At 36.5% G+C, this 18788-nt stretch overlaps 1 protein-coding gene across 5 annotated transcripts in view; it reads left to right on the plus strand.

Moving 5' to 3' along the window:
- Positions 1-18788, plus strand: part of RAD18 (RAD18 E3 ubiquitin protein ligase) — a 107188-nt gene that overhangs the window by 40078 nt on the left and 48322 nt on the right. For all 5 annotated transcript variants that reach the window (XM_081245042.1, XM_081245043.1, XM_081245044.1 and 2 more), the window contains 3 exons: positions 2989-3173; positions 14062-14138; positions 15449-15509. In XM_081245042.1, the coding sequence (XP_081101168.1) occupies positions 2989-3173; positions 14062-14138; positions 15449-15509 (323 nt within the window). The remainder of the gene's footprint in view (positions 1-2988; positions 3174-14061; positions 14139-15448; positions 15510-18788) is intronic.

Here is an 18788-nt window from a genome sequence, read left to right on the forward strand (position 1 = left end):
GTGGAGCTGGAGGGCTTGGGGACTGTGCTCCTCTCCCTGACCTCCCTCTGTGTCCCTGCCTCGTATCCACAGTGGCCTTCAGGCCCCAACATCCCTCCACAGGTCCCTGCGACAGATGCCTGTGCGGTCCTGCGTGCCCAGTACTCACTCCTAGTGGGTATGTTTGTTGACGAGAATAAAATTTAGATTTTTAGGTTGCCTAGTTAGTCGAGATTCAGAATAAAGCTGGATCATCACGAGGATTATTTCTCTTAAGCCGTGAGAATCTAATGACCTGCCTTTCTCTTTAGAAATGTTTTTTTCCTGAAGAGTGAGTTGGGACTACAGAAGCTGGGCATTTTCTCCTTGAAGAGTAAGGAATCGGCACTGATAATCTTGCTTGGACTGCTCTTTCTCTAGATGCATCCATTGTATTTCTTCTAACACACTTCGCTCTGTCAGTTTATCCAACGACGTACTCCTCCGTGTGTAATTAAGTTCAAATTCCAGCAGTGATTCCAGACAGGCTCCGTGGAATACCATAATCCTGCTGATTACTCTGTAGCGCAATTTAGAAGCACTGCATTCACTCCCTCTTTCTCTCTCTCTTAGGGAAAGAGTCACTGTGTAAGTTAGTGTCTTGAAGGCTCTGAGAATTCCTTCGTCAAACATAATTGTTGGATTTTGTTTAATCCAGTAATTCCTAAATTTATTTGACCTTAAAACCTTTTTGTCCTTATAACTCATCTTGCCAAGCTAGTGTTTGTGGAGATACACTTAGGGAGACATTGAACCACCTTTCTCTTTAGTTACATCCTGGTCCTGGGGTCTGGTCACATAAAAGAATCTCTGACATTTAAAAAATTTTCTCCACAACACCCCGACAGGCCACTTCTTTAATATGGATGACAGCCCTTAACCCATTCTATGTAGATTCATATCACAGTTGATTCAAAGAATACTCTTCCTTTTGATGTCCTCAGATTCTTAGGACCCTAAAATGCATTACTGTTTCACCAAACCATGGAAGAAAGGTAAAGTAGCATTTTCATGTTTTGGGAAACATTTATCAGGCTTCGTATTTTAAAATTCATGACAGAAATTGTTGATTTCTGCTGGTGCTTTTCATTGTAAATGCCAGTGAACAGTAGAGTTTTCCATTAGAATTTCACAGTCCTAAGTTTTATCATCTATCCTTAATAAAATTTAAAAAATGTTTTAGGTACAGACTTACTGAATTATCCCTCACAGTATTCTTGTATAAACTCCTACAAAAGGTTTTTCAGCTCTCGCTACCTTCTGTGATTTTATTTAGCCATAATCTTATCAGTGTTGTAGAGTCCAATAGGCTGTCTGTCATTATAAGAAGAGCAATTTTCAGAAAAATGTAACCTGTTGAGGGTTTACAGGTCTTTCTGCAGTTATATAGTTATTTCTGGCTTTTAGACCATATTGATAGAGCATAAAAGAAATAACCTAGCCAGGGAATGGTACTGTTGGGTAATAGAGAAATGTTTGGTTGTTTTCAGTCTGTATTCAACTGTACTCTCTCCCTCTCAGTGTGGTCTCTGGACCATTTGCATTAGATTTCCACGTGGAACCTTGTTAATAGAGATTTTAGGTTTCCACTTAAAGAGCTGAGTCAGAATTGGTGGGTGGTGTGGCCATGCGACTGAGAACTGCATTTTAAATAAGCTCTCCAGGTGGTTCTGAGATGCACTCAAGTTTGAGCAGCATGGCCTTGTGCCAGCTAGTTATATGCAAGTCTTTTGTAAAATCTTGTTTTTCTGGATAAACCTATTACTTTCAAGTTCCTATTAATTTTTACCTGAAGTTTTGATATTTCATCTAAAAATGATTGCAGTTGTAGTGACTACCTTGAATACATTTTATTAAGCACTTTATTGCCATAGTGGTGAGCCAGGTGATGTACTTAGAGAACCAGGTATAATCAGACTAAATAGATTAAAATCCACTCTGGGTTTCCTGTTTAAATAATTGTCTCAAGTCATTGATACCCTTAGGTAGCTTGACTTCTACATATTCTATTTAAAGAAATAATGTTTCTTAATTGGTGTTTAGAGGGAGTATAAGAAAGTCATTTGATAGAGCTTTGTCATATTTAAAATTGTAGCTGAGTGCTTATCATTGTATTCGTTATGTAAATACAGTGAAGAGCCAGGTGGGGATTTTGCCAGTACACTTCTTAATGCCTTATATATTTGTTAATATAGTTAATTGAAGTTGGAGAAAAAAAAAAAACAGTGCTGTGTTTCTTGCTGTTGTTTTCAGTTGTGTTCTTTTGAAGATGATCCCATAAGAATACTACCTACCCATCAACTCTGAATTCTTTTTCCATTGGTGTAATGAGTTGGGTAAAGCTAACCATCCCAACAAGTCTTCTTTTATTTCATCTAGTGCTTTTGCAAAATGATTGCCTTGGGCCTAAGCGGGCATTTTTGGCTATGCATCAGAAATTTTTTTAAAGAAGCTGTATATGATGATATTCTTAAATCCATAGCCTGACCCGCGATAGCATTTGTACTCTAATCACCTGAGATAGCTGGTTTTATAGAGATTTGTGTGAAAACCATGGGCAAATTTTAGGAAAAGCATGCTTTAAATAGGTGAAGAAGTGAATAAGTTCACATAAGTATGACCCTAATTTCTCATAGCATTTAGTCCACAAGCCTTCTGTATGAGTGCCAGGTCTACATCTTTAGGCCAGGCCTCTCTCTGAGACCTAAACTAACTTTGTCTAAGTTTTGGCTGCCACCTAGGCCCCTCTATCTGAATGTCCCACTGCCACTTTAGATGCATTACTGTCAGAAAAATACTGTCAACTTTATTTGTAAATTTAATCCTCCTTCTCTTTCCTGTTTTTGTCTTAATGGTTCTGCTATTCTCCCAGTCGCCTTCGTATTGAGTCAGAAGGAAAATTACTGTTTTACATGAAAAGCGTTGGATAATTCACAGTAAACCTCAGTGATCTCTTTTCTCCGTTTTCAGCTCTGTTCACAAGAGGAAGCCACTACCCAAAACTGTATATAACTTGCTCTCAGATAGAGATTTAAAGAAAAAGCTAAAACAGCATGGATTATCTGTTCAAGGAAATAAACAACAGCTCATTAAAAGGCACCAAGAATTTGTACACATGTACAATGCCCAGTGTGATGCTTTGCATCCTAAATCAGGTAAAGTAATTAAACAATGAGTTGTGTTTATCCTCTGGATAAAGCAGTTTTGTGTGGCTTAGTGGTTATAAATCACAGAAAAAATTTTTAATACATTTTTGATAATAGGTAAGGTACGCAAATGTACTCCTTCCGAAGGTACCTAGAGTGTCCTGTGATAAGCCAGCCTTTCTCTCAGCCTGCCTCTCCGTCCCCCTTCCCTTCTCAGAGACAACCACTGCCGCCAGCTTCTCATGAATATGAAGGTTGATCTAGAGAGCGTGGCCTATAATCCTAGTTTTGCAACTTTATGACTGGGTGACTATGGGCAAATTACTTATTATATCTGACCTCGGTTTTCTCATCCATAAAGTAAGAGTTATAATACTACCTACTTCATAGTGTTTTTGAGCAGAATAAATGATAAAATGCATGTAAAGTCCTAGCATAGTACCTTAGCAAGTAGTCAGCATTGAATAAATGTTACCATTAGATTATTAAGGTTGTTATACACAAAAATATATCCTTGATCATTATTGTTATAAAAATGTTAATTTGACATACATACTGCTTAATAGTTTGTTTTTTCCATTTAACCACACACAAATCTTGGAGTTATTTCAGTTATTAGCATATGGATGGAATTGCCTAATTAAAAAAAACTAAAGTATAATATGCAAATAGGAACTTACACGAATTGTAAATATATTGTTTGGTGAATTATCACAAAGCAAAGGGAAAGTGCCTTTGAAACCACTACTCAGATCACTACCAGCATCACAGAAGCCCCCTCCCAATCACTACTACCTTCATTCTCACAGATGACCACCTTCTTGACTTCTCAAACCATATATTCATTTTGCCTATTTTTGCCTGTATTTTATCTTTATATAAATGGAATAATAAGTAGCTTATGCATTCTTCTCAGTCTGATTTCATTTTTTTCCAACATTATGTTTATAAGATTTATCCATATTTTTGTGTACAGTTGTGATTTTTAAAAATTTTTGTTGCTGTAGCATATTCTATTATATAAATATATTACACTGTCCATTCGGTGGCTGATGGACATTTGGATTTTTCCACTCTTTGGCTTTTAAGAATAATGCTGCTATGAGTAACCTTTTGCAGGTCTCTTGGTGCTCGTAGGCACACATGTTTGGGGGATACGTATACCTATGCCCCAAATTATGTTTTTGCAGATGTTCAGCTTTCATGGATACAGGCAGAAACTCAGTGCCAATGTATGCTCTCATCAGGAGGGTATGAGATTCCAGTTTTTCCACATCCTTAACAACATCAATATTGTCAATTTTCCGTTTGGGCCATTCTGGTGGGTCTACAGTAGTATCTCATTATGGTTTTAATTTTTGTTTCCCTAATGGCTTGTAGTGTTCAGCATATTTTTATATTGTTATTGGCCATCTGGATATTCTCTTTGGTGAAATACCCATTTAAGTCTTGTGCCCTATTTTTCTGTGCTGTGGATCTGTTGTTTCCTGATTTACTTGTGGGGGTACGTGAATTTTTCTGGATACACATCTTGCTGGGTGTATATATGTTTCTCCTTTAATTTCATCTTTTCCCTCTCTTAATGTCTTCATTTGAGAGGTAGAAGTTTTAAATTTTATATCCAATTCGTTGCATTTTCCCATTGGTTAGTACTTTTTTGTCTTTGCCTACCGCAAGATCATGTTTTCTTCTAAGAGCATTATTCTTTTTGCTTCTACCTTTCAATCTACAGTTTATCTGGAATTGATTTTAGCATACGTTGCGAGGTAAGGGGCGAGATTCTTTTGCTGTTTCCGTATGGATAGCTGATTGATGTCGCACCATTTATTGAAAAACCATCCTTTACACATTGAATTGTTGGTACAGCTTGGTTGAGAATCAGCTAACCGTATATGTGTGGGTCTGGACATTGTTTTGTTCCATTGGGTCATTTATTTATCCTTGTGCCAGTAGTGCACTGTCTTAGTTACTTTATGAGTAATTTGTAATAGATCTTGCTGTCTGGTAATGTAGTTCCTCCAGCTTTGTTGTTTATTGAGATTGTCTATTTATAGGTGAATGGGTATACAAATCGTGGTACAGCCATACAGTGGAACACTGCTTAGCATTAAAAATGAACTACTGGGCTTCCCTGGTGGTGCAGTGGTTGGGGGTCCGCCTGCCGATGCAGGGGACACGGGTTCGTGCCCCAGTCCGGGAGGGTCCCACATGCTGCGGAGCGGCTGGGCCCGTGGGCCATGGCCGCTGGGCCTGCGTGTCCGGAGCCTGTGCTCCGCAATGGGAGAGGCCGCGGCAATGAGAGGCCCGCATACTGCAAAAAAAACCCAAAAAACAAAAAATGAACTACTGATAACTGCAACAACATGGATAAATCTCAAAAGCATTTTGCTAAGTGAAAGAAGCCAGATACAAAAGACAACACACTGTATAATTTTAAAACTCCATTTATTTAGCATTTTAGAAAGGGCAAAACTATAGGGACATAGAAGAGATCAGTATGTCCCAGGCCCTGAGGGTAAGGGGGAGGGAACTTACTGCAGTGGGGCAGAAGAATTTCTGGGGGTGAAGGAAATGTTCTAGATTTTGGCTGAAATGATGACTAAATGACTATTAATAGGCAACTGGGCTTGTCTCCAATTTTTGGCTATTCTGGATAAAGCTACTATAAACATGGTCTTATAGATTTTTATGTAGCCATGTGCTTTCATTTCTCTGGTATTTTCCTTTTCATTCAGTTAAAATATTTTCTAATTTTTATTGTGATCTCTTCTTTTACCCATGGGTTATTTGGAAGTGTTTTCAATTTCCAAATATTTGAATATTTCCCAGATATATATATTTTTAATCATTTCTAATTTGATTCCATTAAAGCAGTTCTGTATGATTTCAGACCTTTTACATTTATTGAGACTTGTTTTATAACTCAACATTAGGTCTTCCTTGGTGAGTGTTCCTTAAGCACTTGAAAATTTTGGGGTTTTTTGTTCAATGATCTGTAGTGTTAGTTATGTAAAGTTGCTAGGTAGTATGTTCAAGTATTCTACATCCTTACTTATGCTATGTTTACTGATTTTATCAGTACTGAGAGGATTATTGAAATCTCCAAGGGTATTTGTGGATTTTTTATTTTTCCTTTCAGTATGGTCTGTTTTCTTTACATTTTGAATCTCAGTAATGAGGTGTATGTACATTTAGTATTGTTATGTCTTCTTGATGAATTAACCTATTCATTATTATGACATATTTGTTTTAGTCTCTGGTAATATTCCATAAATAATAATCTTATTTCACTTTTTTCTTTAAACATACTGTGTCATTTTATTTAAACTGTGTTTTTTGGTAAGCAGTATGTGGTTTGGATTTGCTTTTTAAACTTAATTTGACAAGATATACCATTAAATTGTAGAATTTAAAACTTTTTCATTTAATCTATTTAGTTGGATTTGAGTCTACCATCTTGCTCTTTATTTTCTCTTTGTCCTGTCCATTCTTTGTTTTTTTCTTTCTTTTCTTGCTTTCTTTTAGATTATTTTTTAGTTCTCTGTTCTATCTCCATTGTTGGCTTATTAGCTGTACCTCTGTTTAATTTCTTTTAGCAATTGTTGTAGAGTTTACCACGTGCATCTTAAACTTATCACAGCCTACCTTCAGATATTATTGTATTACGTGTTTAACATAAGGACCTTACCCTTTCCATCCTTGGTTTTATTGTCAAAGATTTTTCTTCTATGTGTTATAAACCTCATGATACTTTGTTACCATTTTTGCTTTAGACTGTCAATTTTCCTTGAAAGAAATTTTAAAAATTGAAAAGGAAAGTCTTTATGTGCCTACACATTCACCATTTATAGTATTCCTTATTTCTTTGCTTAGATCCAGGTTTCCATCTGATGTCATTTTCTTTTGGTCTGAAAATCTTCATTTAATGTTTCTTGTAGTGCACATGTGTTGAGACAAGTTCTTTCCACTTTTATTTGTCTGAAAAAGTCTTAGCTTTGCATTCTTTAAAAAAAACTTTATTTGGAAATAATTTTGCACTTATAGGAAGGTTGAAACATTATCATAAAGAACACATATGTACCCTTTACACAGATTCACCTGTTAACATTTTGTCCCATTTGCTTTATGAATTATTGTTTCTCTCTCTTTATTAATGTATATGTGTTTGTGTATGTGTACATCTTTATATACACATTTTTTTCTTAAACCATCTGAGAATAAGGCATATAATCTTGTCTCCTAAATACTTCATTGTGTATTTCCTAAGAAAAGAGATATTCTCTTTTATTGCTGCAGTACAGTTATCAACTTTAGTAAATTCATCTTTGTTAAATAGTTCTTTAATCTATCATCTCTATTCCAGTTTCAGCAGTTGACCCCGTAATGGCCTTTATGGATTTTTTTTCCCCCTCCAGTACATGATCCAGTTTTGGATCACATTATTAAATTTAGTTGTAATATCCTCTCAGTCTCTTTCAGTCTGGAACAATTCCTCAGCCTTTCTTTGTCTTCTATGACATTGACATTGGCATTTTAAAAGAATACAGTCTTTGTTGTTGTTGGGTTTTTTCCCCAAATAGAATGTTCCTCATTTTGGCTTTGTCCTATGTTTCCTTATAATTATGTTCAGGTTGTGCATTTGTGGCCAGAATACTATATGAGTGATGTTTTGTCCTTCTCAGAATATCACATCTAGAGGTATTTGACATCTTTGTGCCCTTCATTTGTGATGGCAGGTTTGATCACCTTGTCGATTTCTTCACTGTGTAGTTTCCTCATTACTCCTAGTAAGAAATCTGTAGAGAGACACTTTTATACCATCTAAATATTCTAAACCTCATTAAAATCTCACGCCTGTATTTAACATTCTTTGGTAATTTTTACCTGAACTAGTCTTTTCTGTGTAGTTGCACAATGTTGATTTTCTAATTTTAGCCTTCCTTCCACATTTGCCAGTTGACACCTGCCATGGTTCTGAAAACAGGAGCCTTCCTTTCTTGTATTTCATTTGTCTATTATCAATATGGATTCACAGATTTATAGCTTATTTCCATCCTTAATCATTTTGGTGTTTATGTTTCTAGATTTGGCCAGCGGGAGCTTCTCCATGCTGATCCTTGGTCCTCATGCCATACTTTCATTATTATCATTATTATTTTTTTTACCATTTCCTTATTTCTAGCATAACAAGGTAGTGATTCCCTGTCCCAGCCCTGGAATCAGACATTTCCCTGAGAAGCTTTGGCTCTTTTGAGGGGAAAACAAGATAAGACTACCAGCTATGCTCATTGCTACCTGGTACCTTTGCTTCTAGACTCTTTCAGCAGATGGAGCTCAGGAATATATACACACATATACATATGCATACATGGATATGTGTATACATACACATGCATGTTTGCCTGTATACTACATGTATATGTGTGCATGTAAATCCACTTATACATATTAGAAATCATGAGAACATACCAATACCTTTACTTTCAATCCAGCCCCACAGAGGTCTTCTTTACCTTTCTGTATTTCATATTTGTATTTCCCTTTTTCGACAGGGAGAATCTTCCCTCTCAGTAGCATCAGCACATTTACTAATTTGTTCAGTTCTGTAATATATCTAAAATCGTTTCAGAATTGCTTCATCTGTACTACTACACCTCTCTGCAACCAGAGAAAGAATTCCAGATTTTTTTTTAGTTCTCTCTACCCAGTCTTCCCTCTCCCCTCCCCCCTCACCTGCATTAAGGGTACATAGTCATTTACTGTGTTCATAAGTTATTTTTTCCCTTTATTGTGGTTATGTTATTTGAAATAATACAGTGACAGTTCATTTGTTTCACTTTGTTTCCAATTAAAAAAGATAAGTTTATTTATTTATTTGTTTTTATTTTTGGCTGTGTTGGGTTTTCGTTGCTGCGTGCGGGCTTTCTCTAGTTGTGGTGAGTGGGGGCTACTCTTCATTACAGTGCACGGACTTCTCATTGCAGTGGCTTCTCTTGTTGCAGAGCATGGGCTCTAGGCGCATGGGCTTCAGTAGTTGTGGCTCGTGGGCTCAGTAGTTGTGGCTCGTGGGCTCTAGAGCACAGGCTCAGTAATTGCGGCACATGGGCTTAGTTGCTCTGTGGCATGTGAGATCTTCCTGGGCCAGGGCTCGAATCCATGTCCCCTGCATTGGCAGGCAGATTCTTAACCACTGTGCCACCAGGGAGGCCCTTTGTTTCCAGTTTTTATTGTTGTTATTTAGTTTCCTCTTCTAAGTATGAGAAATTAATAACAGATGTATCATTTAAACTGCTTTAAAGAGATATACAGTTGACCCTTGAACAACATGGGTTTGAACTGCAGATTATATGCAGAGTTTTTTCAGTAAATATAGTACCTGTGTTTTAATTTTACAGGTCTTTAAATTAACTAAGTGTGGGGAGAAGTTTGTGTGGCAGGCTGGGAGCATCAGCAGGGTTTAGCTGGAGTAGGTCCGATATTGTCAGAAAGGTTTCTGATCTCTCCCTTTCACTGACCTTTGCTTAAAATAGGTTTTTCTTGGGACTTTTTTTTTCTTTCTTCTGTGAGTGTTGGTGGTTCTGGATTGCAGGCGGAGTCTGGGATATTGTGAAGATAAAAAGAAAACCCGGGAAACTTACCACAGTGTTGTTCCTCAAATTCTGAGGTCCTTAGCCAGTCCATTTTCCTCCTTCCACTTTTCAGAATTCTCTTAACCTTGTCTGTTATATCCAGGGTTTGTAGTTATACTTTGCAGGTAAGATTATGAGAAATGAGAAGAGACATGAATCTAGGCCGTCTTGTTTGGAAACAGAAGTTCTTGTTCTTGTATGTATTTTTGATTTCTGTTTTAGGTGCAAACACATTAGGATTGTTAAGTCTTCTTGGTGACTTGACCCCTTTCTGTAATTTCCCTCTTTGTCCCTGATAACATTCATTGCTCTGGAGTCTCTCACGCCTCATATTAATACAGCTATTTCAGATTTCTTTTCATTGGTACTTACAGGATACATCGCTTTCCATTCTTTGTTTTGAACCTATTTTGAATCTATGCCTTTTATTTAAAATGGGTTCTTTGTTGACAGTATATTGTTTGGTTTTTCTTTTTTAATCCAGTCTGCAATTCTCTGGCTCTTATTAGTGCCTTTAGACCATTTACATTTGATGTAGTTGGCTTTCGACTTAACATCTTGCTAGTTGTTTTGTTTGTTCCATCTGCTTTTTGTTCCTTCTATCCTTTTTTTTAAATATCTTGGATTAATTGAGTATTTTAAAAATTATATTTCATTTTTACTATTGACTTATTATTGTACCTCTTTTTCAAAATTTTAGTGTTTGCCTTAGGGTTTACAGTGTACACCTTTATTTAGTCACAGTCTACCTTCAGATAATAAACTGCTTTGCTTGTAGTATAAGAACCTTATACAACAGTTTACTCCCAGTCCCTAATTCTTTGTGCTGTTGTTGTCATGCTGTTAACACAATGCATTGCTATTGTTTTTCCTTTAAACAGACAATTATCTTTTATAGTAGTTAAAAATAAGAAAAGTATATTTCATATTTACCTTCATTTTTACCATTTCTAACACTTTGTTTCTTCTTACAGAGATGAATTTCTGGTTTTAAATTTCTTTTGCTTGAAGAAATTCCTTTAAAACTTTTTTTGGTACAAATCTGCTAATAATATATTCTGTCAGTTTTTGTTTGTCTCAGAAAGTCTTCATTTCTCTTTCACTTTTGAAAAATATTGCTCTTGATATAGAATTCTGGGTTGGTAGGTTTTTTCCCCAACACTTTAAATTCTTCATTGTTGTCTTCTGGATTGAATAGTTTTTGATGAGCAGTATGATGTAATATATGACTTTTATGGGTGTGGTATACCCCTTTTTCTCACTGGCTTCAAGATTTTCTTTGTGTGTCTATGTGTAGGTATATTGTTGCATTTTTGTTTTGTTATGTTTTTTGTTATTTATTCTGCTTGATATTCTTTGAGCTTCTTGCATTTGTGGTTTGACATCTTTCATTATATTTAGTAAATTCTGGCCATTAGGTTTTCAAATATTTTCTCTCCCTTTTTTCTTCTTCTGGCATTTCTATTACGTGTGTGTTAGGGCTTTTGATATTGTCTCACAGCTCTTAGTTGCTCTATTCTGTTTTTTTTTTTTGTGGTTTTTTCCCCCCCTTTTTCTCTGTTTCTATTTGGGTAATACCATCGATCCCATTTTTAAGTTCACCTATTCTTTCCTTAGCTGGGTCAAGTTATCTCTGCTAATGTTTTTTTATTTCTAACATTTCTGTTTATTCTTCTTGATGATTTCATCTCTCTCCTGAATTGCCCCATCTGTTCCTGCATGTTGTTCATCTTTTCCACTAGATGTTTTAGCATATTAATCGTAGTTATTTTAAATTCCATGTCTGGTAGTTGTAACATCTGGGCAACTGATATCTGAGTTTGGTTTTGTTATTGTTGTTTGTTTGCTTGCTTGTTCATATATCTTGTAAATTTTGGTTGAAAACCAGACTTAATATGTGAGACTCTAAATGCTGAAGTAAATAGTATGAATGACTAAAAAATGGACTTGTCTCCTCTTCTGCTAGGACTTCACTGTGTGTGGTTGATTGGTTTGGATTTTGTTATTGCTGTGGTTGTCCTCGTTTGACCACCACTTTCATATCCCTTGTGCTTTTTAGGTCGGTGCCTGAGCTACCAGAAGTTTGTTTGTTTGTTTTTAAAATGTACCTGTATCACTCGCACTTAGGTTTTCCCTGTGAACCTGTGCCTTAAGGAGTCTTTCCATGCTCACTTCTCTCCCAGTGGCTGATTACAGTTACCTGTCACTTGGAGTGTCCTGGCTCTGTGGTAGGGAACATGAGGTTGTTCTCTGTTTTTCTAGCTTAGCCTCCGTCTTAGGCAGGCCCTTGATTCTGGGTCTCACAGGTGGGTCTCTCTCAGTGATCCTGTGCCTCCCCAAGTGGCAAGGGTCCTCTAGTGGTCTGGGCCCAGGGTAGTTTCCTGACCCTTCTGCCGGAGTAGAGGGTTTTGTTTGTTTACTTTTTCTCCATTTACCTGTGCTCTGGCGACCTCAGTTTTGCTGAGCTTCCCTCAGTGGCTTAATGCTTTTGTTTCCTAGGGTTAAAAATCTGATGGGGCTTTTCATGTCCTTCCTGCACTGGGGGCTGTTCTTTCCCAAGCCTGTATCCGGAGGGATACTTTTTCTAATTTCTCATCCTTCCCCAGTAGTTGTTGAGAGTATCCAGTAAGGTCTATAGAAAACCTTGGAATAGGTGTGAGTCCCCTTGTGTCTAATATTCCCAAGATTTTTATATTTTCATGCTGGTTCACCCTTGGCCTTTTACAATTCATCAAAAAGTTTATCTGAGGGACTTTCCTGGCGGTCCAGTGGTTAAGACTATGTGCTTCCACTGCAGGGAGCACAGGTTCGATCCCTAGTCTGGGAACTAAGATCTCGCATGCCTTGCTGTGCGGCCAAAAAAAAAAAAAGTTTATCTGAAATCTTCTTACTCAGCGATAGGATAATCCTTATTTTCTTATGTCAACCAGTACTCGTGACCCCTCTCTTCTCTAAGGCACCTGACTTTCCTTAGATTCTAGGCTAGTTGGTTTCCCTGTGACCCTGTTGGATTCGAGTAAAGTTACAGTTTTATAGGTTATCCAGCCTTTTCTCATTGTTAGGGTGAGAATGACACTATATCCAGCTCTTTACATCACAAACAGAATCAGAAGTCTCCCTGAAAGATTTAAGCCCCTAAATTGCATCTAATCCTAGTACAGTTTCCTTAATACCTTAGAAGAGAGTATGCCAGATGTTCTCTAACTTGAGTGATACTTGGGTTAGTGGATTGGGTAGAAAGCAAGTGGTCCCTTTGCTTTCCTGTTATACCATGATTCACAGAGGGAGAGATTGTTTACATTGTTTCTACTGCTCTTATGATATTAGGGAGGCAAGAAGTACCTCTCAGTGCTTGAAAAACAAACACTGAAATGAGGTAATTGCATTCTTAAATGATCCTCTCGAGGGCTGTCAGTTTTGTAAAAAACTTTTTAATAGAGATTATTTATAAGTTCTATAGAATTTAAATTCTTACGGTGAAGGATATGGTGATTTCCCCTATTTACCTGTTACCTGACTCAAACAGTTATCAACTCATGCCTAATTGCGTGTTGTCTGTCATTTACATCCCTTCCCCCCATGGATTATTTTGAGGCAAATTCTAGATATAGTATCTTTTTATGTATAAATGTGTGTAAGGGATTGTAGTTTTTTTCCCCTATACTATATGTGTATTTTAGTCTTAATATGTTGGCCTAGTAGGCAGAAGGATAGCATTGGCGAATTTCATGCTATTTGCATTCAAAGGTATTTATATATGAGATGGAGTGTATTTCAGATCTCTTTGATGTATGTGATTGGTAAATACACCTACTGACAAAAATTCTGGAGTCAAGGCCATCTACCCTCTAGTATTCGTAGACCTTTGTCTTTCCTTGAAAAGTAGACTGTTGTAACATTTTGTACATTGGAGTTTCAGTGGATATCCCCTAAGAGTAGAATTCACACTAACATTAATTTTCATATTCCATTGGGACTCTTGTTTATACCTGTATCCTCAAAGGAAAGAGCAAAATGACTTTGCTGTACTCTTCCAGTTATATTTTAAACTGAAATTGCATGTGTAAAAGTTAAGTGTTTTAACTCTGTTATTTTTTTTTAAACCCTTTTATTTTGAAATGACTTTAGACTTACAGAAAAATTGCAAAGACAGGACAGGGAGTTCATGTATACCCATCGTCCAGCTTCAGTGTTAAGAGTTTATATAACCAGGGTACATTGAGCAACACCATGTAATTAATATTGGCTATATGCCCTTATTTTAACAGCTGCTGAAATAGTTCAAGAAATTGAAAATATGGAGAAGACTAGGATGCGTCTTGAAGCTAGTAAACTCAACGAAAGCGTATGTTGATGGTCTTTTTCAGTATCTCGGTAGAAATGAAGGAAGGAAAAGTCGAATACCCTATAAATTAAAGCAAACCAGTGTTAAATCTGTTCAGTGGGAAATATACTAGAACACATTTCCATTTAATGTATTATGATTTACTTGCAGCTCATTTTAGCATTTTTATCATATTTAGCAGTCTTCTGGCACAAGATCAATCCAAAGTAGAGTTGATTGATGAATTACAGTTTTATGGAAAAAAGCATGTGCCCGTACATCAGGTAACCTTGGTATTGGTCCTTTTTCTGGTGGTTGCATTTAATAAGCTGTTTAACATTTAACCTCTGTGGCCCTTAAGATCTTCATCTGTAAAACTCAGGGGTTTAACTATATAATCTCTAAGATCCCCTTTTAGCTCTGGCATTCTGCAATTCTATGGTTATACTGATGGTGAAATTAAGTAATTTTAAGAGTTGATGAGGATTGAGCATCTATTGAGCTTACTGAGGAAATCAGAGACCTAAATTTCTTCACTATTGCCTTCCTATAGCTTGATGGTCCAAAACTTGAGGAAAGGATACCAAAGAAGAAAATAACCATTGTGTCCTTTGACACGGGAGGAAGTGTTTTGGGCTCTCCCAAGTAAACTTTTTTTCTAGACCATCGGTAATGTGTTTGTAAGGAAAGCAACAACCTTAGGGAAGTAAGTTTATAATCAGATAGTAGAAAAAAATGAGATTTTCATTGACTTTGCTATTACCTGTGTGCTAACTATAAGATGGAGACTATAATGAATTGTGTAAGTACATTTCAGATCTTTTAAGTCTAAAATTTTAAAAAGTGAATTAGAAATTTAACACATGAAGTCTTGTATTATTGCATTTTCTCTGTATACCTTTGTGGTAGACTTGGACAAGTTAGGCTGGAAAAGGTAGAAGACAAACAAGAAGATCTGCCTTGTTAATGATCTGCTAAATGTCTCTTCAGTCTTGTAGTTTTATGTTACCTATTGTAGTAATGAATGTGGAAAATTAAATATTGAAAGTAGGAAACTTAATTGATTGTTGTCTTAATACTTCATAAATTCTAATGGAATCAGTATTGCATTTTCTACTGATGAAAAAAAATAATGAGTAAAATGTATGTTAATTACAATATTCAAGAGAAGTAAACAGGAGTTAATCTTCCTAAGTCTATATAAAACAGAGATGAGAGATTATTTTCCTCTATTTTAAACATCCACATTTGAGATTTTAAAGTTTATAGTACTAATTTCTATTTTTTATCATTTTTGGTAATTTTTAATTAAGAATTTCTGGATTTTTTAGATAATGGTTTTTACAAAGGACCAAACAGAAAAGGAAATAGATGAAATTCACAGTAACTATCGTAAGTTATGTTTTCTTTATTTACAAAGAACTTGGGTTACAGTTTTTCATCGTAAGTATTTTTATATTAATGTTTAACACAAACTTTCTTGTTAATATTACTTAAGAGACTGAATTTTGGTTGAGTGTTTACTCAAGACAGTGACCTTTTTTTGTTACTATGTGTGTGCTCTTTGATTTGTGACTAACATTCTACTTTGAGCTTATCACTAAGCACTTTGCAAATATTAATTAGTTGCTCTCAAAGCATCTCTGTGAGAAGAAAATGGGATTAAAATGGAAACATTGCTGACTTGCCATCCTGTCCTCAGGCCAGTGACAGTATTTATGTAAAGAATTTCAGCACTCTGCAGCTTGCATATTTATGCTGAAGGTAGTTTTCATTTTATTCATTATTACCAGCTTCCCAACTTTATCGCTTCATTTTCCTTAAATGACCTTTATATGTATCTTTCCCAGTTAGCACATTACTGTTTTGTCAATTAGATAGCTGCTTTTTCTTTGGCTGGTTGGTTGGTTTTTAGTTTAAATTTAAATTTAAGTGCCTGGCAAACAGTAGATAGTTAATATTTGCTGAATGAATATTCCACACATGATATGCCTTAGTTGTGCCAAAAGAATTGTGTTTTCTTTTTTCACTTCTTAAGCTTTGAAGGGGCAGATACAGCTGTGATCTGTGTGGGGAGGAAAGAGGAAGTACACAGGCACTAGATGCAGTTGTGATGGCCCGAGCCTTCTCGGAGTGGGGAAAGGAGGCTGGAGGATTCACGGACCGGAGGCTGAACCACAAGAGATACAGCGCTGGTGCTCTAAAGATAGACAGATGTGATCGATCCTCTTTGATCAACCTTTGGGAAGCCAAAGTAATTTTTCTTGATACAGGAGCTAGAGAATATCAGACGATCACTGAAGTGGCAAAACTAAGGCCTGTAACAATAAGGAAACCAGAAAATGTGCATGGAACAAAAATAATTTAAATCACTAAAGGATGGTATCTAACAATTATGCTACACTAAAGAAAACGTGGGTTAGATATAGGCAAGAAAATATACAAATATCTATTGCCCACCATTTAAATATCTTTAAAAACTTTAATTTTACTAAATAGGTCAGCATGTTAAATTAATTCACTTAGCTCTAAAATAAACCTCAGTATATACTTTTTTTTTTTTTAAACCTTTTGGGCACTTCCTAAAGCTCAAGCACTTATTATTAGCATTATAGTCTAGTTACAGTTTGATTTAGTATCAGGATCTAAATATACCATTGATGGTTCTTCTGTTTTTTAAACATTTTTATTAATGTTTTAATGTACATGGGTTTTTAATTTTTTTAATTTACTTTTTGGCTGTGTGGGGTCTTTGGTGCTGTGCGCGGGCTTTCTGTAGTTGCGGAGAGCAGGAGCTACTCTTCGTTGCGGTGCACGGCCTTCTCATTTTGGTGGCTTCTCTTGTTGTAGAGCACAGGCTGTAGGCACGTGGGCTTCAGTACTTGTGGCGCACGGGCTCAGTAGTTGTGGCTCGCAGGCTCTAGAGTGCAGGCTCAGTAGTTGTGGTGCACGGGCTTAGTTGCTCCATGGCTTGTGGGATCTTCCCGGACCAGGGCTCGAACCCGTGTCGCCTGCATTGGCAGGCGAATTCTCAACCACTGCGCCACCAGGGAAGCCCATGTATGTGGTTTTTAATCACATTTCTCTAAGGCTTATTAAAAACTCTGCCTCTCGCCACCTCCTTGTCTCCATCTTCATTTCCTAGAATTAACAACTGTCAAACCTTTTGGCTTTTGTTTTAGTAATTATCTTCATGTTTATAAAAGATTATTCTTTCTGCTATTTCTTGAAGTGTTTCAGTTTTCCATGTTAACAATTGATTGAAGCCCTAATTTGAAAAATGAAAATTTAGCTCTTTTGTACATCCTGACTCTTACCTTCTCCTCCCTCCCAATTTCTGAATATTGTCATAATTTTTTAAAGGTCAGTATTAGTTAGAGACGTTGTATACAGTTTGAACCAGGCAACATACAATACTATGGTTATGAAGTGTGTCAGAGTATGCCACCACCCAAGAATATGCCACCATGACATGCTGCTTTGGGCAGAAGGCAATTGAGAAGCAGCAGAAAGGAAAGCTCTCTGCCTTCCCCCATTTGCCTAAGTGTAGGACACAATTACAAAGGTGTCTGTCCCTCCTCCCCTCTCTATCCCTAGAAATAAGTTAGTCTTCCTGTTGATGGAGAAGGCTGTGACTTAAATCAGCATAGCAGACTTCACTCTTGTTTACTGTGTTTTTCCTGGCCATCTCCCCATAACTGGCCTCCCACACACCTTTCTTTTTTTTTTTTTTTAAAGTCTAGCTGAAGATGATATTTAAGCCAGTGTTCTAAGTCACCTCCAAGTGGTTTAGAGTTACTTATTTTTCTCTGGGTATCTTCCATATATACATGAGGTATACATGTTAAAAGACATCTGTTTGTTTTTCTCATGTAAATTTGTCTTTTGTTATAAAGCCCCAGCTAAGAACTAAGAAGGTTAGAAGGGAGATTATTTTTTCTTCCCTTACAGTTGTAATTTCTTTTAGGAAAACATTCTACTTTCTCTATAATTAGTAATTTTATTTGCTTAGTTTTCTATTTATCTGATATTAATTTATCTGTTAACTTTCCATGAGAAATGTCAGTGACTTTCTATTACATTGAAACTCATAGATTATTTATCAACTCACTATTTTCTCCAGAACATCTTGCCTGAAGCAGCCCCCAGCCCTTTTCCAGGCTACTGTGCCTGTGCTTTGGGCCTCCTTCATAGCTACCCTGGAATTCCCTTTCACCAGCCTTCTGGGTATTCTCTCCTCCCTCCTGTGTCAGTTCACCTATTTCAGGATCCAAATCTGCCTCTTCTTTTTCCTTGTTTTGGTGGAATACATTTTTCCAGGCAAGTCTCTGGGGAAAAAAAAGGTATATGGAGGAATACTTTTTGAGTCCATACATATAAGCTTTAGTTTCAGGTTATCTTGCTTAAAAAAAGCTTAATTTTATGAATGAGTTACTTTGGTAGTTTTGTGACAGTATGTCTTTCTTTAGCAGTCTTTTGGATAGATTTATCTTCATGAGTCCCTCTTTTAGAAGAGGAGAGAAACAGTGAAATCAATTTGAGGCTTAGTTGCAGATCTGTAGAAAGTGTATTTGATACAGAGTTGAATCAAATGAGTTTATTGAGTTACCTGCAGGTTTCAGGTTGCAAATGCTTTTGGTAGGTCTTCTTAATTAAGACTGAATTGCTCCA

This window comes from Mesoplodon bidens, assembly GCF_964165515.1.
Source record: "Mesoplodon bidens genome assembly, chromosome: 10".
Classification (NCBI taxonomy): Eukaryota; Metazoa; Chordata; class Mammalia; order Artiodactyla; family Ziphiidae; genus Mesoplodon; species Mesoplodon bidens.